Source organism: Caretta caretta, chromosome 1 (assembly GCF_965140235.1).
Source record: "Caretta caretta isolate rCarCar2 chromosome 1, rCarCar1.hap1, whole genome shotgun sequence".
NCBI classification, from domain to species: Eukaryota; Metazoa; Chordata; order Testudines; family Cheloniidae; genus Caretta; species Caretta caretta.
The window spans coordinates 51,679,636-51,704,909 of NC_134206.1; the positions used below are offsets into that span (position 1 = coordinate 51,679,636).

At 39.3% G+C, this 25,274-nt stretch overlaps 1 protein-coding gene across 5 annotated transcripts in view; it reads left to right on the forward strand.

The window, feature by feature from the left end:
* The window catches only part of NBEA (neurobeachin), an 858,254-nt gene that overhangs the window by 815,306 nt on the left and 17,674 nt on the right, over positions 1-25,274 (forward strand). For all 5 annotated transcript variants that reach the window (XM_048847621.2, XM_048847613.2, XM_048847638.2 and 2 more), the window contains 5 exons: positions 9,986-10,075; positions 11,854-12,046; positions 16,461-16,532; positions 20,258-20,413; positions 22,836-23,006. In XM_048847621.2, coding sequence (XP_048703578.1) covers positions 9,986-10,075; positions 11,854-12,046; positions 16,461-16,532; positions 20,258-20,413; positions 22,836-23,006 — 682 coding nt within the window. The remainder of the gene's footprint in view (positions 1-9,985; positions 10,076-11,853; positions 12,047-16,460; positions 16,533-20,257; positions 20,414-22,835; positions 23,007-25,274) is intronic.

The window sequence follows — 25,274 nt, forward strand, 5'->3', positions numbered from 1 at the left end:
CGGGTGGATGTTGAAAGATCAGGTTTTTTTCATTTGGCACAGCTGCAATGAACAGAAAAGTGTTTCAGTAAATTTTATCATGGGACAGGAATTATACATGAGCATAATATAAATTATGGCTTTAGATTTTTTATAGCACCCACTAAATATATAATTCTGTAACATTTGTAGAAAATCATATTATATAAAATTACAATAAGGAGCAAATTGCTTTTGCTTTGGAGAGGAATTTTTTTTAAAAATTGAATAGAATTCTTCAAAATTTTGAACAACTTTATCCAGCTCAAATTTGCCCTCATAGTGGCTGAGCGGCAATGAGTCCACAAGCCTCATGGATGGTCTACCCATTGAGAGGCTATGGTTGCATAACAGCTGAGACTGCACCATGTTCTGTGTAGGCCCTGGTCCCTCGGAAGTAGTTACATAATGTGTGTTTTAACATTGCACTTCCAGCCAAGTCTGCCCCCTTTGTAGGGGTGGAGTCTCTGATGACTTGTATAGCTAGCCACAGACATGGTGGAGTCTAGCTCTTCCTCCTATCTCAAAGTGTGTGGAGTAGTGATCCTCAAGAATGGAAAGTTGGGAGAGCTAAATGGCTCTCACCCGGCCTCACCATCTCAATTAAAAGCCATCCTGGGTGCCCAGGGGGCATCTTGCTGCCATTGCTGCCTCACTCTCTCTCTCCTTGTAATTCAGGTATGTTGACCTATGTTTCTAGGATGCTGTGGATCTGACCAATCACTGTTCTTCTGCATTAGGAGGGAATTTTTTCCAGTGAGCCTAATTGTAGGGTGTCCAGAAGGTATTTCACCTTCTTTGCAGCATCATGATGGCACCTTCTAGTTTAAAAGGAGTAAGAATGGGAATTTTAATAGTAGGAAAGACATATAGGAATGTTAAATTTGTTGTAACTTGCCATGGTATCCATAGGCAGCTGGTGAAAATATTCTTGGGAGGAGTTAAGCCTTCCCCCCCCCCACTCACCCCACAGCCATTTCTTCTGTCCTGTGGGTCTGCACTGCTCCCTGCTCCCGCCTGTGGGCTCTCACTGCTCACAGATTTGGAGGAACCCACCACAGCATCACTTGATGCATCTATGTGTATGCAGACAGCGCCCTCCCTATATGATGCCCCACCCCATCCCATTTCTTGCCGGAGGCTGATGGGGTAATCAGGGGGCTGATGGGAACATGGTTTGGTGGAAGCAGAGGGGTTGATGTATCAGGGGATGATAGGGTCTGAGGAAGCAGGGGGATGATGTGGTGGAGGGAATAGTGGGATATGATTATTATCAGAGTATGAACATGCCATTTCTTCTGAAGGGGAACCCTCATGGAGTAGTCAGGAAGAAGAGCACCTCCGTGGAACTATTCCCACCCCCTTAGAGCTGTCAGTAAGAGGAACCCTCTCCCAAGTTCCTCTCTCATGAGGTTGCCTTCACTCCACATGGAGCAATCAGGATGAAGAGGACTGCCCTTTGGGGGCAGATAGTGATTTACTCACCTGAGAGCTCAGAACAGTCCTATTGGCTTCACTCAAGGTCTCCAGCATCACATGGAGGGGGAGGAAGAGTGACGAACATTTTAAGGTGGTGTTCTAGCCTGACCCTTTACCTTGTTGGCAAGTTAATATGAGCGGGAGGGAGAAATGTCTTTGGGCTTCACTGCCCATGTGTGTATTGTGGGGAATGGCCACTTCCCGAAGTGCCAGGGCATAGCACCATCCTGGATTCCAAGTGCATGAATGGCACTCCAGAACACTCTTGGAGCACGTGCTCCTGAGACAGGGGGGTCTGACCCCCCTATAACCTTAGCCACCCACCGCCTATGCCAGTATCCCAGTGGAGATAAAGGTGGTAAGGGTCAGCTTCCAGAGACTCGGGATGCGGCTGTTGGACCTTTTGCCTGTAAGGACTTTAATCTTCACAGACTGAGGTCCCTCTTTGTACCCTCTTTTCCACTCACAAAAGGATGGCAAGAGGATTTAGTGGTGGACTGAGCCGTACAGGTTAGGCTGAAATGGCTCAATCCCAAATTATCAGTTATTTGGTTTGAGGCCATTTAATCTCACACTCTATCCAGTAAAATACCTGGGCCCCTCCCCACTGTTAAATTATTAAAGTTGTGGCCTGTCACTTAAATCCACCCCTGAGCCCATGTTTCATTCACTTGATCAAATAACCAACTGCACTGAAGAATCCAGACTAGCTGAGTCACTGCTTGTTTGTAAAATGCAACCCTTCTTCCCCTCCAAATGTGCAATAATAAAACAGAAATCAATATTCTTAACCTAATTTATCAAACGTCCTGAAGATACTGATGCCATTTAACAGCTGTAGACACAAATAAAAAAGCAATATCTCACACCATTAGTACAAAACAATAACATTTTCAGGCTGTGTATGCTATCCACCAATGGGCTGTCAATCATGTTTGCTCTGAAGAACAGAGTGCTTAGGGGCTGTTAATCATGCTGGCTGTGTGAGAGAACACATTAAGAAACACTGTGCCACTATTCACTGAATACAAAGATAAACATATACAAAAACAAATGCAGATTAAAACAATGAGGGATCCGGTGGCACCTTAAAGACTAACAGATTTATTTGGGCATAAGCTTTCGTGGGTAAAAAACCCACTTCTTCAGGTACATGGAGTGAAAATTACAGATGCAGGCATTATTATACATGAAGAGTAGGGAGTTACCTTACAAGTGGAGAACCAGTGTTGACAGGGCCAATTCAATCATGGTGGATGTAGTCCACTCCCAATAATGAGGAGGTGTCAATACCAAGAGAGGGAAAGTTGCTTTTGTAGTGAGTCAGCCACTCCCAGTCCCTATTCAAGCCCAAATTAATGGTGTTAAATTTGCAAATGAATTTTAGTTCTGCATTTGCTCATTGAAGTCTGTTTTTGAAGTTTTTTTTGTTGAAGTATGGCTACTTTTAAATCTGTTATGGAATGTCCAAGGAGATTGAAGTGTTCTCCTACTGGCTTTATGTTACCTTTTCCTGATGTCTGATTTGTGTCCATTTATTCTTTTACGTAGAGACTGTCCAGTTTGGCCAATGTACATGGCAGAGAGGCATTGCTGGCACATGATGGCATATATCACATTAGTAGTTGTGCAGGTGAATGAGCCCCTGGTGGTGTGGCTGATGTGGTTGGGTCCTCTGATGGTGTCGCTTGTCCCCTAGTACCCCTTCTTTACTTGTGCTACATTGTGACATCATCATAATGTGGACCCACGGGAAGGATGCCCTTGAAGAATTCCACCATGATTTCAACAATTTCCACCCCATCATCAACCTCAGCCTGGACCAGTCTACACAAGAGATCCATTTCCTGGATACTACAGTGCAAATAAGTGACAGTCACATAAACAGAGTAGGCAATGAGGTTTGTTACATGGATTGGTTCCTGGGTTAGTGTTTCTGTGGTGTGGTGTGTAATTGCTAGTGAGTATGTGCCTCAGTTTGGGGGGCTGACTGTAAGCGAGGACTGGCCTGCCTCCCAAGGTCTGTGAGAGTGAGGGATCGTTTTCCAGGATAGGTTGTAGATCATTGATGATATGCTGGAGAGGTTTTAGCTGGGGGCTGTACATGATGGGCAGTGGTGTTCTGTTGTTTTCCTTGTTGGGCCTGTCCTGTAGTAGGTGATTTCTGGGTACTCGCTCTGTCAATCTGTTTCCTCACTTCCCCAGGTGGGTATTGTAGTTTTAAGAATGCTTGATAAAGATCTTGTAAGTGTTTGTCTCTGACTGTGGAGCAAATGCGGTTGTATCTTGGGGCTTGGCTGTAGACAATGGATCATGTGATGGAAGCTGGAGGCATGTAGGTAATCTGTCAGTGGGTTTCCAGTATAGGGTGGTGTTTATGTGACTGTCACTTATTTGCACTGTAGTATCCAGGAAATGGATCTCTTGTGTAGACTGGTCCAGGCTGAGGTTGATGATGGGGTGGAAATTGTTGAAATCATGGTGGAATTCTTCAAGGGCATCCTTCCCGTGGGTCCACATTATGATGATGTCACAATGTAGCACAAGTAAAGAAGGAGTACTAGGGGACAAGAGCTGAGGAAGCGCTGTTCTAAGTCAGCCATAAAAATGTTGGCATACTGTGGGGCCATGCAGGTACCCATAGAAGTGCCACTGACTTGAAGGTATAAGTTTTCCCTAAATCTGAAATGGTTGTGCGAGAGGACAAAGTCACAAAGCTCAGCCACCAGGTGTGCTGTGTCCTCATCAGGGATACCGTTCCTGACAGCTTGCAGTCCATCCTTGTGTGGAATATTGGTATAAAGAGCTTCTACATCCATGGTGTCCAAGATGGTGTTTTCAGGAAGATCACCAATGCATTGTAGTTTCCTCAGGAAGTCGGTGGTGTCTCGAAGATAGCTAGGAGTGCTGGAAGCGTAGGGTCTGAGGAGAGAGTCCAAATAGCCAGATAATCCTGCTGTAAGAGTGCCAATGCCTGAGATTATGGGGCATCCAGGGTTTCCAGGTTTATGGATCTTGGGTAGCAAATAAAATACCCCTGGTCGGGGCTCCCGGGGTGTGTCCGTTTAGATTTGTTCCTGTGCTATACCAGGGAGTTTCTTGAGGAGATGGTGTAGTTTCTTTTGGTACTCCTCAGTGGGATCGGAGGATAGTGGCCTGTAGAATGTGGTGTTGGAGAGTTGCGTGGCAGCCTCCTGTTCATAATCCGACCTGTTCATTATGACTACAGCACCTCCTTTGTCAGCCCCTTTGATTATAATATAAGAGTTGTTTCTTGAAGCTGTGGATGGCATTGCGTTCTGTATGGCTGAGGTTATGGGGCAAGTGATGCTGTTTGTTCACAATTTCAGCCGGTGCACGTCTGCAGAATCACTCTATGTAGAAGTCCAGTCTGTTGTTTCAACCTTCAGGAGGAGTCCACACAGAATTCTTCTTGTAATGTTGGTAGGATTAATTTCAGATTACAGATTAATTACAGATTAATTTCACTGTATTATTAGTGGTTTGCTCAAATTTATTAATTGAAGTCACAGAATCCCAATCATTCAATCGGATGCCATTTTATTAACATACATAACTAACCAACAAATAGTGCTTAAGGACAAGTAGCCTTTTCAAGTTACCTTTGGGACAGATATCCCCTCATTCCTTCCCTTTCTCTATGCAATAGATGGTGATACAAACTATTAATAATAATAGTTAATTAATAATCCTCCCTCAGCTCACCAAGTTAGGGCTCAGTCTCCACTCATGCAAACTGAGCACTGGATTTTGGCATAGCTGGAGGCACTTTGCAATAGGAGCAGATGGCTCATGTAGGACAAAATTTCAGTGGACTCACCAGTATCATAGGAATTAACAATTAAAGAAGTGTAGAAAAATTAAGTCAAACGTAATGAAGCTTTGGTGAAATAAGATATCCTAGAAAGCTTAACTGAACCTGGCAGTAGTCTTTTCTGACATTAGAATAATTGACAAATGGGAAGAAAATGAAGTAGCTCTGTAGCCAGTAACGTCATTGTTTTATTATTTGTAAATAAAAATATAAGTAATTTTAAGAAATCCTCCCACTCCTTCCATGCTATTTAGTTGTCTGTAATTACATGCATTAAAGTGATTTATGCTTCATATTTTACATAGGCAGCGTTGGTCATTATTGTCAAAGAGGGGCTAGTTGGATTAGATGGACCAGAGGCTTCTTCCTCAATAATAGTCCCTGTGTTTCTCCATGTTCATCTTGAAAATATATTGGAGGAAAATAACTAATAAAAAGCCATTATACCATAAAATGTTTCTGTTTGTGTTTACAAGTTCAGTCAGTAATGAAGAAACTTAATTTTTTGGGTTTTTTGACATTTAATAAATGTGCCCTTTTTACCTACTACACTCGTAGAAACAAAGATTCCCTCTGTCATTTAATGGAAGAATTGATTTCTGTTTCTTTTATGTGAAAATAAAATACTCACCCAAAATGCCAAAGTCAGGTCACACTAAGAGAGAGACAAACACAGCTGCATGTTCATTCTTCAGGATGACAATAGGGCTTGATCCTGAAAGGTGCAAGCACCTTCAGCTTCCCAGTGGCCTGGCGTATGTCAAGCATATCTGTAAATGTGAAAATATAAACACAAGCATCTATTGCTCATGAGCAAAATACATCATTTTTAGAGTATTACTTATTGTAACCAAGATGTGTCTATATTGATGTGCATCCAGGGCTATGTACAACATGTTTATCCATTATCTACTCTAGGAGAAACAATATTTTTATTTTGAACATTATAAAGTTATATTTCTCCTGGTTATATAAATGAGGATCTTTGAGCTGGATGTCCTTTTCAACTTGCAAACAGCCAGTAATTTAGCAGATTCATTTTGTTTCCTCAGTCGGACCTGTGAAATACAACTAACAGCTTTGGGACAGGTATCCCCTAATTCCTTCCCTTAAGACCTTGTTTTATCTTTCTGTGATATAAAAGCTTGACCATACACTACCAAATGCTCCCTAAAGTGTTTGAGTACAAATCTTGTTTTATGTATGGTAGAACAGCAGGGAGTCTCTATTCAGTTCCTCAAATTACTTTCCTGCAATGCCTTACTAAGTAAGCTAACACTAATATAATTGTAGTTTTGCTGTTTCACTGTTTCAAAGGCTTTAAATTTGGTAAGCTAGTGCTTTCAGAGCTAATGCTCTTTCTCCATTGAGGACATTTTGAAGGTGAAATAAAAGTAAATGTAATTCTATAAGAAAAATATTAAAGTAGCTAGAATGATTGTGTGTTTCAAGGAGTGATGGTAGTGCTTTGTACATTGGTACTGAGGGCTTGATGGATGGGAGAAAGGAAAATGATGCATTGGAATAGAATTTTAAGGAACATTATACAAAGCAAGAGATGTGATTATTTAGAAAAAACAATTCTATGCCTCTACAGGTCCCGTGATTAATTTGAAATACTGTAAGTGCACTGCCAGTTATATAAAAATTGTTTATAATAGCTATTTCCTATTCCTGCCTTTTGCTTGAATTACTAGAGGTGTTCTGGGGAATCTGCTTTTGATCTGTGTATGCTATGATCTAGTAAACTGAGCCCAGGGCTAGGAATCAGGAGAACTGTGATCTATTCCCAAATTTGCTGCAGATATGCTATGTATCCTTAGGCAAGTCATTTAAGCTCTCTGTGTCTCAGTTTTCACCTCATATATAAAATGGGAATGATAAGACTTATCTACCTTTCTAAAGTATTTTGAGCTGTGTGGAAGAAGAAGAGCTAGACCTGCAAATTCTTATTATTTATGGTGCCCCTTGTGCAGTAGCATAGTAATGTTACATGCATTTTAACAAAAGCTATTTATATAGTTTCATTTCCTTAAAAAGTTCCAAACATTGTTTTAAAAAAAGTCATTTTCACAAGAAAAAGATAATACTTATCATTCACAGAGGGATTTAGGATTGTTTGGGGTTTTTGTATTTAGTATCTTTGTGAGTAGAAGCTGACAACAATACCCAGAATTGCCTGTTTACAGATTAAGACCTTGATCCTGGTACTCCTTCAATTCACTGCCAGGATTACCAGTAACTTCATTGTTTTCAAGATCAGTAGCATAAAGTAAAGGTAGTGAACATTTACTAGAACATCTTTAGTTGTAAAATAATGGATACTGTTGACAGGTAAGTTTTAAGTGTCCATCTCTTGTCATCTGAACAAGTCATCCTGGTTTTCCATGGTATTCTTCCTTTCTCCATCCTCTGCTATCATAAATCTTCTTGAACTGCCAGGCAAAGTCAAAAACGTTTATGTAAATTGTCTTTATAGCTGAACAATCAGAATATTCCTGAGACCGGGCAACATGAGACCAAATGAGTGAATCTGAACTGGGCATCAGTTTACAAAATGTAATAATTAATTGCAGTGCTTCTACAAGAGGAGGAAACTATCAGTACTGCAACCATTATAAAAGCTGGTAGAGGAATATATGTTTTGTGATCAATATTGCTAGTAAATATAACAACTCACATTTGTATTTCAAAATATGATTCTTAAAAAGCACTATTGTAATAACTTTGATAATTGTCTGAACCACTGATAAGTGGGAGTTATTTGCTTCAACTGATTATTACCAGAGTTGCATGGAAGCCTGCATATCCCACTATGTCTGGCATTAACTGTTGCTATTAGTCCTTGTTTGCACTTATGAACACCAAATTCACACAAATTAAAGCAAAAAATAAAAAGTGTTGTGACAGAATAACGTGCATAATATAAAATACTATGTCTGTGTTGAATTGAATCAAGTTTCTGTGTATTTAAAATACAGCTACAATGGAAACTTGCCAGTTTGCACCCATCTGTGGTCCTGCAAGATGCTGAGCTCCTATTAGGAGATGAAGTCAATAGAAACTGAATGTGCTCCTCAGTTTCTAGGTGATACTCAGCACCTTGCAAGATAAGGCCTCAGGAGACCCGCTGCAAACTAGCCTGTTCTGTGAATTAATGAGTGAGTAAGCAATTATTATAAAAACATGAATAACGCATCACAAAATGGACTTTATTCACTCAGGGCCTGATCCAAAGCCCACTGAAGTCAATGGAAAGTCATCAATTGACATCAGTTAGACTTTGTCTTAGATTCTTATTTTGTCAGTATATTATTTATGATAATTCATTGAATATTAGAAATATATTGCAATAATATTTTGTAAATATTACCAAAAATTTTAATGTCCCTATGGCATCTATTACAGCCTCTTTTTTGAGAAATGGGGAGAGGCCAACAGTTGTTTTGTGTGGACTATAAAGAGTACATTTTATCAGACTGCACATTGAAGAGGTTCTACTGCCTCTTAAATTGTTTTAGAAGAAATAATATAATTTATCAATGGGGTTTATATTTTAGGGGGCTTTTTCAGGTGCTGTTTTCTTTGCATGCTAAGGTGAGAAAATCATTGACGCAAACAAGAAAATTATTTAGGGCACAGTCCTTTCAAATATATGGGTATATACTACTTAGTATTTTTTAAAATCAGCTGCTTAACTTAAAGTGTAGTTCTGGATTTTCTGAAATCCACTGAAATGCAGCCTGTGTATCTGAAAGGCATATAGAGTTCTTAAATAGTATCATTAGTGGAGACAGCAGTAAAAAAAATTGCCAGCAATTGTTTTAAATATAGCTTAAAAACAGTTATATGTCTGAGTGGGTTGTGTAAGTGGTTGAAACATTTCGGTCTGTGGGCCAGTTTCTACTGTTTATGGAGTTACTCAGTGTCATATACTGGGAGCAGAATTTGGTCCCGAAATTTAAAGTTGAAATTACTAATTATATATTTCATGGTTTTACAACCATCGATATTCTGTGGTATGAAAACTGATCCAAAATAAACACAAAAACTAAATATTGTCTTATCTGGTAAAAGAATACTACCAAGAAGTTAGATGATTATCTAAAGACTTTTATTGTAACTCCTGTAGCTATAGTGTATCTTGAAACAATATATTTCCATTATTTTTTTATTTTTAACTGCTGTGTTAGTGAAATTGTGATTGTTTTTTTCTTATACATTATCCATGAATTTTATTTCTCAATTTGCTTTCCCCCTCCTTTAAGATCCCAGAGGCGTATTTTATTAGAGATCCTCATACTTTCCTCCTTACAAAGGACTTTATTAAGGTATATGTGTTGTATTTGGTGCAAAGAAATCTCTCAAGACCTTAACTGCATGTCCTCACAGGTTAACATTTTCACATGTAACCCCAGCTACTGGAAATAAGAATGGTTATTTGGTTAACTGAAGCATGCTTGAAAGGAGAAGCAAAGCTTGTCTACAAAATACTAACACTTGGATGAGTCTGCAGCCTGAGAGAAGAGCACCCGGTGAATTTTCTGGACTTTTTTCATGGCTGACTTAGGATTTGCTTGCATTGTCAAATAGTGTGTTGACCTATCTCTTTGATGCATATTGATTATGACAATCACTCTCCTTTCCCTGCAGGCCATGGAGGCACAGATACAGAACTTTGGACAGACGCCATCTCAGTTGCTTATTGAGCCACATCCGCCTCGGAGCTCTGCCATGCACCTGGTGAGATATAACTGCTGGTTGGGAATTTATTTCCTTTCAACCTGAGGATCCTTTATAGGTCATAAAATACCTATTTAAGTCACACTTTCTTTTCATGCCCTGAGTTGCCTACAATGCCGTAGCCCTTACCCTGTGCAGAAATTGCATGCAGGCTCTTGAACAGCAAGGTGGAAGTTGGAATAGCTCTAACTTCCTACAGTCACTGACTTCTGTTGCCCAATCTTGGATTTAAAAACTGCTATCTTCATAAATATGTATTTGCTGATTATAACCGCATGAAATAAAAATGACTGCATGCTTTTCTCATATTAAACATTTTGTTTCAAAAAAAGAGAGAAACGTTCCAGAGTGACTTATGAACATTGGCTGCTTGTCATGAATGAAGAAATGTAGTTCAAATCATGATGGAACCCTTCTGTCCATTCCTGTGAAAGAACACATTATGTCCTTGTAATTTCAATTTGAACTTCAGCATTCATTACCAACGCACTCTTTTATGTGCTCATTAGAGAATTATATTATGTAGCCAAAGTGAAAAATACTGGTATCTGTCTGTATTAGCGTCTTTGGTGTAAACAGCTGAGGGCAAGAAACTTCCTATGAAGTTTCAGTAAATAGATCATAATATTTTCATTAGCTTTCATAGTTTCCATTACACATAAGGAAAATCACATTGTGCAAATAGCAGTTCCTCTGGAAATTTTACTTTTGCTCTTTTTTAAATTAAACAGTATCTGCAAATTTACATGATAGCTAGATATTTTAGATCTTAAAAATGTAGATAATGTATTTTAGACAGCAGTTTAAATCAATAGATTCAGAAAAGCAAAAGATTACTTAAACTTCCTAGAATTCATCCTAGTTGATACAGCAGTTAATTTATGAAGACATCTAATACATTCAAACTGGGCTTCAAGAAGCAATGAACTTCAATTGCAGCACTTGGACATTAAGAAAAACTTCCTAACTGTGAGGGTGGTTAAGTACTGGAATAAATTGCCTAGGGAGGTTATGGAATCTCCATCATTGGGGACTTTTAAGAGCAGGTTGGACAAACACCTGTCGGGGTGGTCTAGATAATTAGTACAGCCACCAGTGCAGGGGACTGGAGTAGATGACCTCTTGAGGTCCCTTCCAGTTCTATGATTCTATGATTCATATAATCTCACTGATAATAAAAATGTTACTAGCCATGAAAAAAAATTATGTTCTACCTACAGAATCATGACCCTGATTTTATAATCATTTATACTTTTAAATATGATTTGTAAGAAATTAAAAAGTAAAGTCAATTCATGTAGTTTTCTCTAAAGGATTAACTTAAATCTATAATACATTAGAAATATAACTAATCATCTGTGGGATTTCTGAGTTCCTCCTCTAAAAATTCTTGTTTCAGCCATTGGACTTTATACAATTTTATGTTTTTGATGTAATAATGGGTTAACTGACTCTTCTATTTGACTCCTATCTACAGTGTATGAATATTAACTGTTCTGATCGTTTTGTATTTTGATTTTTTGAATTAATGCTGATTTATCATTTTACAACCTGTAATGATAACCTAATGGACCTTAACCATACCTCTTCTCTATTTGTCCTCATGTAATGATCCAGCAATAGTTTTCCCTCCTATATTGCTAGTGCAGATAGCATTGTTTTCCCTGTATGTACACGTGTTTGCCTACTCACTTTAACCTTGTTTTCCCTCAGACCTCCTCACTAATTGTGTTATCCCTTCTGTTTTCTTCTGCTCTCTTCTCCTTTCTACTCAACAGTGTTTCCTTCCACAGAGTCCACTCATGTTTAAAGATCAGATGCAGCAGGATGTTATAATGGTGCTGAAATTTCCATCAAATTCTCCTGTCACACATGTGGCAGCCAACACACTTCCCCACCTTACCATTCCTGCAGTGGTAACTGTGACTTGCAGCAGACTTTTTGCAGTGAATAGATGGCACAACACAGTAGGTATGTGCTCATAGATAGATCTCTTATTTAAATGTTCTGTACGCAGTGGATCTTATTTAGTTTCAAGTGGAGTAGCTGGGTTAATCCCACTCATCTACAGATAGGCAACAAATTTTTACCCATTTATCCATGTGTATATTGAGTACTCACAGTGTCCATTTTCCATGGTATCACTCCAAGAAGCACCCTCCCTAAAGCCACCACGTGAGCTTGGCAGCCAATTGCTTTGTGCTACATCGGTATCAATCTTTGATGTAACATTTTTGGGACAGTACTATTATTCTTGATGCCACATATATAATATGCCACAATTTTCAGGAATACATAATACTAGCCTAGCTAGTATGTGTGTATCACTGTTCACTGTGTGAGGGAGTGTCAGCTATATTCAGATGTCTGTCACAAGAGCCAATAGTACAAGCAAAAATTAAGGACTATATTCCTTGGCTCCACTTACAGTGTGTCCGGTATGGGTGAAGTAGAAGAACTTAATGATTACCCCTGTGAACAACTAAGTGGTCATCGATCTATTTCAACATTCCCTTCTATTCTAAATGTTTCTGTGCTCTGTCACTGTGCAATACACATGTCAATGGTGATGCACAGCTATCTGGTTAAAGGTAGTTCAAACAAATCCAGGTATCTGACTTATCATTACCTTTGAGTATTATATCAGGTACCTCCACATTTAGAGGTACCCAAAGTTTATCCAGAGTTTTACACATCTCTTTTTAAAAGAGAATTATATTAATTTTGCTCATCCCCATAGCCTGAAAGCTTGAAGGGCAAGAAGTAGTCGTTGGCATATATAAACTGTGAAATGGAAATGTATTTGAAAAATGTTTTCTGTTCGGAATTAGTAATCTGAGCCTGCTACAGGTAGTGGCCATGTGACTAAAAGAGTCATTTGCTTACAGTCATTTGTGACACTGGCAGTTGAGGAACCCAATGTAAGATACCATAAACAAGTCAGTCTCCTACAGTACTTTAATACTAGTTTTAATAATATTGTTCTGTTAGTCTTTTGTAAATTTTTCAGGTCTTCTGGGGACATTCGCTAACCACCCTTGACCATTAGCAGGCTTCTTGGGGAACCTCCTAGTATGTGTTACTGTCTCCTCCATTTCTTAAAAGGATCTTTTAGTGGGCAGTAGAGCAGTGGGAGTAGTGAAACGCACCCACTCCCACCACTTTAGTGAGACAAAGGTAAATAATAGCTGGTGCGGTAGCTAAGGAAACCTCAGGTGTTCCCTAGCAACCATGCTTTAGTTAAGTGAAGCCTTATAGGCCTTGATATTTCCTTGAGGTTCATGTAACTATTTTGTTCACTTACATACATGTAAAACATGAACCTCTTTGCCAACATGCAGAATTCAGTTCACAAATCATATGTGAACTAAACCATGCACCTTTGTGCGACCTGGTAGTTATCTAAAATACCACAATGCTTTTTGGATAAATAAGGCAAAAGAGAAGGGTAAGCAAAACAATCAAGAAATTCAAAATAAATTCTACACTGTTCTTAGCTTTTACACTGTATGTGCCATTTTCTGTTACTTCACAACAGTATAATTTAGAACAGAGTATCAGTCTTAATGCTGAATTTTCTAATTCTTGCTGGTTTAGTTTACAGTCTTAAAAGGTCTCTCTTGCCTACTTAGGTTTAAATTATACAAGAACTTTTAAAGGTGTATATTCTATTATAAAACTGTGGCATTATTTAATTGTAGTGTTTTTTACTTAATTATTCCAACAATAATAATCCAACAATCTAGCATTTAGAATAGGTTCATGAACATAAAACTGTGCACAGAGATACTCAGGTACCATCATAAGATGTAAACACAGCTTAATTTTTCCATAATAGCTTGTGCACACTAAGTCTCTGGCTTTCTAAGGTGAGATGTTAAATTACTGATTTGTAAAACTGATTTTACAAGGTTCATTGAGGACCCTCTTTACTTTTATGACATGCTACTCTAGACATTTATTTCATCAGTAGAAACTGACTATGTTATTACTAAATATAAGGATTGTCAGTGGAAGATTCTTAATTTAAAAGGTATGGTGAAAGTAAGTTTCAGATGTCTGGTGACATTACAAAAGATTGGGTTTGTCTTCTGACCTGTGGAAAGAGTCATTTGCCTTCCCCCCCCCCCAACTATCCTGCACCGAAATTGTGCTACCTCCCTCACAAGTGCTTGCTCCACCAATTTTCCCTCTCCATCCCACCCCTTTTGTGAGGATTACTCGCAGTGATAAATGGGGCCTAAAAGTTGTGGCTCAGTAATATAGAAAAGAAAAAATCATTAATGTTTACAGCCTAGTATAGCAAACTCCTGTATAAGAAAGAAGGATGATTTGTCTGGCATTGATATACCATGCTCCTGGATACACATATCACAACAGTAACAGATAGTGTTTTCTGACATCTTTGGTTGACCAGGGGACTTTTCCTCTCCCTATCAGATTAGGACTTTACCACTGAAGTGTCCTCAGGACTAGATCGTTGCAACTCACTCTATATTAAGAGACTCCACAGCAATATACTACTACTGGTACATTATCTCTGAAACTACTTCACTATATCTACTTCTCCAAGGCAAATACACTTCACAATGACAATGCATCTAGAGAAGCCCAAGCTAAAACAATCAGGGGCTTGGGGCACAATATTCTGAGTCTTATGCAGAATCATAGAAATGTAGAAAGAAAAGGAGTAGTTGTAGCACCTTAGAGACTAACCAATTTATTTGAGCATAAGCTTTCGTGAGAAGTGAGCTGTAGCTCACGAAAGCTCATGCTCAAATAAATTGGTTAGTCTCTAAGGTGCCACAAGTACTCCTTTTCTTTTTGCGAATACAGACTAACACGGCTGTTACTCTGAAACCTGTCATAGAAATGTAGGTATCGAAGGGGAATTAAGAGGTGACTCAGTCCAGTCCCCAATGCTAAAACAGGATTAAGTATACCTAGACCATATATGTGTGTGTATTCATATTCTGCAGTAGTCTACATTTCCTTTTATGGAGACTTGGGAAGGAAAGGAAATAAATAAATATAAGCGTCACTTTCCAGACATTTTATATATATATATATATATATATATAATTACATACATTGTAAGGGCAAACAGTCTAGTGGCCCGGCGTGGAAAAGATCGTCATGCTATGTCCCGAGCCCAATTTAAATCTTAGTCGCCTCTCACAATCATTTATGGATACCATGCGTGAGATCTTGCAACATGACTGATTCGCTGGGTCCAGAGTTGTACTTGTTAGAGGATTTGATAAATGTATTTTCAGTAAGTTGGCCACAACTAGTAGAAAACTCTGAAATGTCAATTCTGACTAAAACATCACAGATTATGGACAATAAGAAGTGCTTCTCACTTTACACAATTTCAGTTTGCAGCACAAAGCAAATTAGATACCATTTTCTTTTTAATTACGGGTTTTTTTTAAGTAAACTGAAAAAATAATGAAGCCGTTTCAATAAGCAGAACATTTCCACCCGAAGTGGATTTAGAATGTTATTCCCCAAATGGATGGAATTTATGCACTTGTACTATTATACTGCCATTTAAGATAGATCTGTTCTGTCAGAATAGTAAGTTAATATAAACTATCCATGTGTGATGGGAGAGGGGCTGCATCTTATAACTATCTCCATCACTCATTATTGAACATTCAGTTCAGAGAAATGTGTCAATGTTATCTTCTTCACACACACATAGGGGTCATCATTGTAAAAGCCAACAACAACCAACAGTTAACCACACATATTCAAGATATGTGTTTCTAAGCATAGGAGGAACTTCGGTGCAATACACTGTATGGTGACTCTTGGCAAATAATGACTTTTTTATTATAGCTCTACATTGCACCAACAGTAATGACTCTATAGTAGCACTTGTGTGGACTAGGATTGCTAAATGTGGCACTTCCTGGCTAGGCCCCTGAAATATTCCTTATACTAGCAGTGGCTGAATTAGAGCTTTACACCACTCATGGATTTCCCTCCAGGAAAGGAATCCCCGGTTGGCTGTTTAAGCCAGTTTCCCTCCCCTTTTGTATCACTGTAATGGCGCTGTGGCTCTGTCCCAGTATTTGAATATAACATAGTGGTCTGTTACACCATTGTAAATCAGGAGTTGATTTGCTGAAGTGAGCAACAGCAGGTGTTGGCTCAAAGTTAGCATATATATTTGTATTTAATTTTATTTATTTGAGTAAATAACTTATATATTTTGTCACATGGAAAAAGGAATCTTAAAAACTGATATAACAAGAAATGGGAAGAAATTAAGCATTTATATGGGGTATAATCATTTTACAATTCTAATACTGGAAAAAGAATGTAAAAATTTCATAAGCTAGTTCCATATTTGTTTTATTCCTTCTTTCATCTGTAGGCCTCAGGGGAGCCCCAGGATATTCTTTGGATCAAGCCCATCATCTTCCCATTGAAATGGATCCATTGATTGGTATGTCAAGGATGAAAGTATGGTTATATAGTTGAAAACAGTATTTTCAAAAATTATTGATTAAGCTATATTTGTATGTTGTGCTTCATTTTACACAGAAAATAGGCAAATATTAATTCTTTTTCCAGTGCGTGCACATGTGCATTCTACTATTGGTGTGTGCGCACTGCACTCACAATCACCAGAAATATTTATTTCTCAGTGGTACCCATTGGGGTAGATTTTCTGTGTTTATCTGCTTTTTTGTTGATCGCTGGTGCCAAGGAATGCCTCAGTCACTAGGCTTCAAGCCCTGCGTTTCCTGTAATAAGGCTATGCTCCTGAATGACCCACACTCAAGTGTGTTGGGGAAGCTCATACTGGGGACCATTGCCAAATTTGCAAGAACTTAAGCCTCACATAGAAAAAGATGGGAAGGCCAGGTTAAAGTTTCTGCTCATGAAGGTGGGACTGAGATTTCCATCTGAGCCAGGCTGGTCAGACTTAGCACCGAGTGCCCCAATGTCAGTAAGGAGAGCTGCTTCTACTGTGTCAGAGTCCCAGCACTGATCCTGATCCCCAGTGCCTAGGAAGGGTCATAAAAAGCAGACTACCAAAAGAGGATGATCCCCAGGACTCCTCTGCCTCAGTATTGCAGAAGCTGGCACTGTTGACTCCGGCACCTATGCAAGGTACTGTTGAGTCCAGAGCCAGAAGAAGCTCTCAGATCTGCGGCACTGCATTGTACCAACACTATTTTGGTACTCACCATGCTCGAGGTGTTTGCGACTGCCAGGATTTCCTCTTGCTGTTGGTACTTGTGTCGCTGGCAGTAAAACAGCTATTGCTATTGGTGTCAGCAGGCATAGGGGAACCAACTGGATCATTACAACTCTCAGTATCGGACAAACTTCACCTACCCATGACAGCTCGCCCAACACTACCATCAAAGGGGAAACCTGCGGTGCTGGCCTCACTACAAACCTCTCCACCTATGCACCAATCACTGGCCCCATCGGGGCTGCACCCCTGTGGTCACTTGAAAAAGAGACATCCTCTTCTGAGTAGGAGATTGGGTCTCTTGTCCTCGAATCTGCACTCGTTACATCTCCAGACCTTCCCACCCTTCCATGGATCCAGTCACAGGAATACCATCAAGTGGTGGGTCAGGAGGTCACCGGTGTTTTACACTGATCCTGTGGCCCTTTTGGAATTTGTGGTGTTTTTCCCCAGTTTCCAGGGCATATTCCAGGTGCTCCTATTCAGTGGCTTCAAAAAAGGCGTCCTGCACCTTCCCACCAGGTGGGCACCTCTTCCCAACTCCGGTAGTGAGCCTGCTACCAGACTCCAGGAGCAGGCACAACAGGATCCCATAGATCAAGAAAGGGAGGAAAAGCAACAGAAACCAGTGCTGGCCTCCTCATCCTCCTGCCCTGACAAGGCAGTCTCAGGAGGTGGCATGTTACCTCCTCCAGATGACTATAAGGTTCACCAGGAATTGTTCAAGGGAATGGCCTTAAATCTGGGCATACAGACGGAGGCAGTAAAACAGTCCTCCCACAGCCTTGATATTTTAGCCACTGCAGGTCCTCTCAATGAGGCCATTATAGAGGCTGCAGGTCCTTCTAAAGTCTTTCCTCTCAATGAGGCCATTATAGAGCTTGGTTAAGAGTCTGTGGCAGACTCCTGCATCCTCTCCCCCCACTTCAAAAAGGGCTGAGCAAAAGTGCTACGTACCTGCATAAAGTTATCAGCTCCTTTATACCCATCCCCTCACCTCCAGGTCGCTAATAGTATTGGCTGCCGACGAGAGAGAAAGGCAGGGACATCGGGATGCAACCTCAAAATCAAAGGACTCAATAAGATTAGACCTCTTTGGTAGAGGAGTTTATTCTGTGGGTGGGGGTTACAACTCAGAATTGTAAATCAGCAGATGTTGTTGGGCAGACGTGATTTTAATACATGGGACTCCATTCAGAAATTTAAAGACTTGCTGCCACAAGATGCTAGGCAAGAGTTCTCCTCCCTAGTGGATGAGGGAAAATCGGTGGCAAAGGTCTCATTATAAGCTGCTCTGGGTGCGGCTGATATGGCTGCCAGGTCCATGGCTTCAGCAGTGACCATGCATAGGAGTTCCTGGTTACAGTCCTTGGGCTCCCACACAAGGTCCAACAGACTGTCCAGGACCTGCCCTCTGAGTGATCCTCATTCTTTTCGGAACAGAGAAAGATAAAGCTCCATAGGCTAAAGGACTCAAGGATGACTCTGAAGTCCCTTAAGTTGTATATCCCAGCGCTTTCCAGGAAACACTACAGGCCAATAATCCCTCTATTACTCTGCCCTGGCTACCCGTCAGGACCTGCAGAGAAAAACGAATAGGGATTATAGGCGTAGACCACCTTCTCCTACAATTGCATTAATTCCCATCCCACATAGATATCCAGGGTGTTTTAAGCAGGCATTTTGATGGGACGCTTGAGGATGCAGTTCCCATGATGCCAGCACCTGTTTTTCATTTATTTGCAAACCACCTTTCCCACTTCCTCTGTGCTTGGCCCCATGTTGTAGCTCTGTTAGAATGGATTGTTGGGGCCTATGTTTTTAATGGCCATTGTTTTGCTTTAACTGTAAAACCTTGCTGTGGGATTTTTTAATCAAAAATTTTCAATAGAAATTGTGTGTGTGGGAGGGTCTTTTAATAGCACTTTTTGGAAGTATCAGTGAAAGCAAGACGGTAATATGAAGTGTCTCAAAGCGAAAGGTTCCCTTTTCTTTGTACTAATTAATTGCTGAAAGGCTTGGTGTAGAAGTAGTAGTTCAGGGGATTTATCCTTCACTTTCTCATTCTGTATATTCATTTTTATAACCAAGTTTGAAACAAGATTGTTTTCTCAGATGTTATCTCATCAAAGAGTGAAGGATTTAAACATCATAACCCCAATTAGCGATAATAGGAATTTTTGGATTACTGAGAAATATCTGCATAGTTCCTGTGCCCATTGATAGGAGAAACATGTCCTGGGCGTATTAGCCCCTTACTTCCAATCTTTCCTGACTAACAACTCCATTTCAGAGCTGGCAGCTAGAAGTGTTGGATCTGAGCTCCATAGCCCATTCAGACTTCCTCCACCTGGGGGATTTCCTGCTGGTATTGCCTCTCCTGACACTGTGTTCAGTGCCGGCTCCATACCTGATGAGCAGGCATATTTTAAGAATGCACATAGGATTTAAATAGCTGCATCTGATTGGGTCTGTCAACCCTATGATCCAATTAAGTCTCTGGAGGTGTGGGTTACATCAAGGCCACATAACACAAGATGAGATCTTCACCGCAGATGGTACACCACCAAGAATTGACTCCATACAGTTTGTTTATGTTAGGACTGGGATTATAAATGGACCTCGTTCATTTTTCCATAAGTTCAGTATGTAGCTTTTTTATCGGAGAATACTTCAGCAAAATACTTAAAATATTATCACATATTATACGTGTTTGGCTGTTTATCAAGAATTGTCACAGCATATAAAATCTTTTGCCTTATTCAAAGGGAAACCTGAAGACTCACAATAATTTTATATTTCTGACATCCAGTATAGACAGCTCCAAATGTTTATATTCAAAATGCTTACTGAACAACAAATTCACAGTTCATTGAAAGTTAAATGTATTCATTTTCTCCCTTAAGTGCATGACAGGAAGGTGTTGGAATGGCTTATTCATAAATGTGTTTTGCATTTCTTTACAGCCAATAACTCTGGTGTGAACAAACGGCAGATCACAGACCTTGTGGATCAGAGCATCCAGATCAATGCACATTGTTTCGTGGTCACAGCAGATAATCGCTACATTCTTATCTGTGGCTTCTGGGACAAGAGCTTTCGGGTTTATTCTACAGAAACAGGTGACCGTAAACACAATAGCCTGTTTCTTATGGGCTCTTATGTCACTATATGGCTTAATCATAGTAACAGTATTTAATGTAGAGTGCTTACTTACCACCCAAGAAATTATAGAAATTCTTCTTTATAAATATCTGCTTGTAATAGCTTACGGATGTTATTTTGAAGATAATGGGTGTAATAGAAAACCAAAAAGTTTACTGTTTTGCTAATGAAAGCTATACAAACCATTGTGATATTAATTAATTGATTCCTTGTGTAAAAAGGTGAACCAAAGCTATTTATTAAATTACAATCTTTTTGATTGGGTGGGTTGATTTGTTTTACATGGACTCTACATTCAGTTGTTTAGTTTTAGTGATAGTGTGTGGTTCTTTGTTTGGTTGATCTAATGTGAAAGCAAATTTACACAATATACTACCCATAGTCAGTAGGATTTTTTGTTTCTTTGTTTTTGTTTTGTGTTCTGATCAAATTTCCACTGTAAGATATTTGGAGCCCATATTACTTAAAAATTGATTGGAGTATTAGAAAAAGATGACTAACATTGTAGGTCTGCCGTTGATGTTAATGTGGGACAAATATATGTTCTTTCAGTATAATAATGTAATATCGTTATGGAACAGTTCATTTGATTTTATATATTGACAATCATTCATGAGCCTATGTAGAATCATAGAATATCAGGGTTGGAAGGGACCTCAGGAGGTCATCTAGTTCAACCCCCTGCTCAAAGCAAGACAAATTCCCAACTAAATCATCCCAGCCAGGGCTTTGTCAAGCCTGACCTTAAAAACTTCTAAGGATGGAGATTCCACCACCTCCCTAGGTAACGCATTCCAATGCTTCACCACCCTCCTAGTGAAAAAGTTTTTCCTAATATCCAACCTAAACCTCCCCCACTGCAACTTGAGACCATTACTTCTCATTCTGTCATCTGGTACCACTGAGAACAGTCTAGATCCATCCTCTTTGGATCCCCCTTTCAGGTAGTTGAAAGCAACTATCCAATCCCCCCTCATTCTTTTCCGCAGATTAAACAATCCCAGTTCCCTCAGCCTCTCCTCATAAGTCATGCGTTCCACGCCCCTAATCATTTTTGTTGCCCTCTGCTGGACGTTTTCCAATTTTTCCACATCCTTCTTGTAGTGTGGGGCCCAAAACTGGACACTGTACTCCAGATGAGGCCTCACCAATGCTGAATAGAGGAGAACGATCACGTCCCTTGATCTGCTGGCAATGCCCTACTTATACATCCCAAAATGCCATTGGCCTTCTTGGCAACCAGGGCACACTGTTGACTCATATCCAGCTTCTCGTCCACTGTAACCCCTAGGTCCTTTTCTGCAGAACTGCTGCCCAGCCATTCGGTCCCTAGTCTGTAGCGGTGCATGGGACTCTTCCGTCCTAAGTGCAGGACTCTACACTTGTCCTTGTTGAACGTCATCAGATTTCTTTTGGCCCAATCCTCTAATTTGTCTAGGTCCCTCTGTATCCTATCCCTACCTTCCAGTATATCTACCTCTCCTCCCAGTTTAGTTTCATCTGCAAACTTGCTGAGGGTGCAATCCACACCATCCTCCAGTTCATTAATTAATATATTGAACAAAACTGGCCCGAGGACCGACCCTTGGGGCACTCCACTTGATACTGGCTGCCAACTAGACATGGAGCCATTGATCACTACCCGTTGAGCCCGACAATCTAGCCAGCTTTCTATCCACCTTATAGTCAATTCATCCAGCCCATACTTCTTTAACTTGCTGGCAAGAATACTGTGGGAGACCATGTCAAAAGCTTTGCGAAAGTCAAGGAACAACACATCCACTGCTTTCCCCTCATCCACAGAGCCAGTTGTTATGTAAAATCATTTTGCAGAGCAGGAAGTTAAAACCCATGGAGAAATGACTGTTGGGCAGGGATGGTGTCCCTAGCCTCTGTTTGCCAGAAGCTGGGAATGAGTGACAGGAAATGGATCACTTGATGATTACTTGTTCTGTTCATTCCCTCTGGGGCACCTGGCATTGGCCACTGTTGGAAGACAGATAGTGAGCTATATGGATCTTTGGTCTGACCCAGTATGGCCGTTCTTATGTTCTTTTAACATTTAAGGTCAGGGCTTGGGGTGTGGCTGATCTGCACAGAGCACAGGTCCAGGAAGTGCAAAGGTGAATAGTTTAAAGCCCACCTTTGCACTTCCCTGATCCTTGAGCAGCCTCTGTACAGGACCATCTGTCCTACATCAAGTTAGAGCAGCCTTTGGGCTGTTCAAATTACTGCTGGCTACAAATGCCCAAAAGGGCCAAAAACATGTTGAATTAAATGTATTTGGTTTCACTGTTTTTTAAATGTGCTTGTTGTCACTTGTATAAAAAAGAATGCGAATACATACAGAAATCAAACTTGTAATTTCTTCTACTGCAGGAAAATTAACTCAGATTGTTTTTGGCCACTGGGATGTAGTTACTTGCCTTGCCAGATCAGAATCCTATATTGGTGGTGATTGCTATATTGTCTCTGGATCTCGTGATGCTACATTGCTTCTTTGGTACTGGAGTGGCCGACACCATATTATAGGAGATAATCCGAATAGCAGTAAGTATATATTGTGATAAACACCTGCTAACTTTATATTCTGTATCTTGATTTTTAAATCCATTCCATTAACATCAATAAAAATTATAAAATGTATACGTTATTCTTGTGAATTGCAGGTGCAGTATAATAATGATGAGAAAAGATGATGAGATAGTTCAGAAAAAAGTGAATATAGATATTTAAATGGCTTATGTGTGGTAAAAATATTTTTGATAAATCATTTCAAGGCCTAATCATAACTTGAGAGCCTTTTCTTAAATTCATAATTATTCCTATCACCTCTATCATCCTGTTGCAACATACTAGAACAAAAAGGGTTGGCTTTGTACCCTCAAGAGTCAGGATATGTAACTCCATATTTTGATTTCTCCTTCCCCGTAACTGTTTCCATTCCATTTTAATTCATTAACTTTTGTTATTTTGTAAGGTCATCTCCTCCCCCATCCATTTTTTTCTTTTTATGCTGTATTGCAGATGTTAACCTGCACAAACAAAGGTGTCACACGTATCAGGGAATCAAATGAGTAACTTTGAGGAACAGTCTTAAAGGGGAGTACAATATTGGTATAGAAGTGGTGTGTTGGAATAAAAATAGGGAAAAATAAAATGTCAGTAAAAGTTTCCATGTCATTTGTGAGGGAAGGCTAGATTTATTATTATTATTATTATGTTATTCCTCTGTGGTGGAAAAGGGCAGCTTTCTAACAGTGCACCAGAACAGCTTGGGACAAGAGTAAATCAGATAGATATAAATATTCGGTAATCATTTGCTGAGTCCCTATTGAGAAAATAGATAGTAAAAGGCTAAAATGCACTAAGAATGCAATTAGAGGAATTTTTTGTTGATCATTGAGGTAATCAAGATGTTTGCTATTGTCTTTCAATATTGGAGTAAAAGTGTTTACTGTTCTGTCAGCTAAAAACTAATGGACTCCGAGATGCAATTTGTAAAATTGTAGAACAGTTCTATGAGTGTTCTATAGAATTTTGTAGACATTTTGCTGAATGTGGTAAGAGCCCAAAGTGCAAATATTTACAATATTTATGCATTTCCGAGACTTTTATTCTGCTTGCATTATTTGCTGAGTTTTTAAAAAGTTTTACACAGTTATGTTACATAGAAGGAAGGAATTAATTATCTCAGATTTGGAACTATAGGGGAGGCTAGTATGTACATATATAATATATACACATTCTCATCCAGGGAATGTCGCAGTAGAGGTCTGATAGCAGAGATAGCAAGAAAGATTTTATCCCTTATAGTCATGACTTCAAGTTGTCAAATAAGTGACTGTTTCACACTAATCATTTTCACAAAGATGAAATGGTGTGTTTTGTACACGTTTTACAATCCTCACAAAGATTGTTGTTATTGGAGATACAAGGGTTAAGTTAATGAAATAGTTCTGTTAGGAAATATTTCTTTGTTGCAGCTACATTTCTTATGCATTTATTGCTAGTAGATTAGGACTTATCTTGTAGGAAAAATGAAAGTAAAATGTTCTGTGTAGGTTAAATCCAATTAGTTAATATCTTTAGAATGGCTCCCTAGAAAGATGCAGATGATATTTTCAGAAAAGGATTAGTTTCTTAAGAGCTGTCATCTGGAGACACAGATAAGATATTTTATATCACAGACTGTAAGGAGGTGAAGAATTCAAAGAAAAATGTAAGGCTATAGTAATTATGTGGGCTGGGTGCTTGACTTTATAATGATCTCTTAAACTGAAAGACAGTTAATTATCAATTTCAGCTTTAGTGCATCCAATTACCAAAAGGAACTTTAGTTGGTTCAGAAAACATTCTTTTCTAAATCACCATACTTTATTCAATATTTTCAATTCTGTATTTTAAAACATTGTATGTGTTCTTACGTATAAAACATAAACCGTGTTTTGACTTAAAGAAAACATAGCTGTGGCAATTAATAAATTATTTTCAAATGTATTGTGAGAAAAGATTGTCAGGATGAACTCCTTACTGGTTTGGCTACAGTTCATGAGAATCTAATATATTAGTTGGAATCCTGACTAAACATCACATATGTCAATAGTCAAACCTGTCAAACTCATGCAGAACTCTTTACTAAACAATCTGTATAGACATTGTGCTTAGCAGATGACCTCAGTTCATGATTGTCTGTGTGGGAACTAGTAGATCAGCTCTGGTTTAAATCAGAGGAATGGGAAATAATTGGTTTGGGTAAGAGTCTTGAAATGTGCTGCTCCAGCTCAGTGATTAAGAACTTGCTCACTTGGAAAGAAG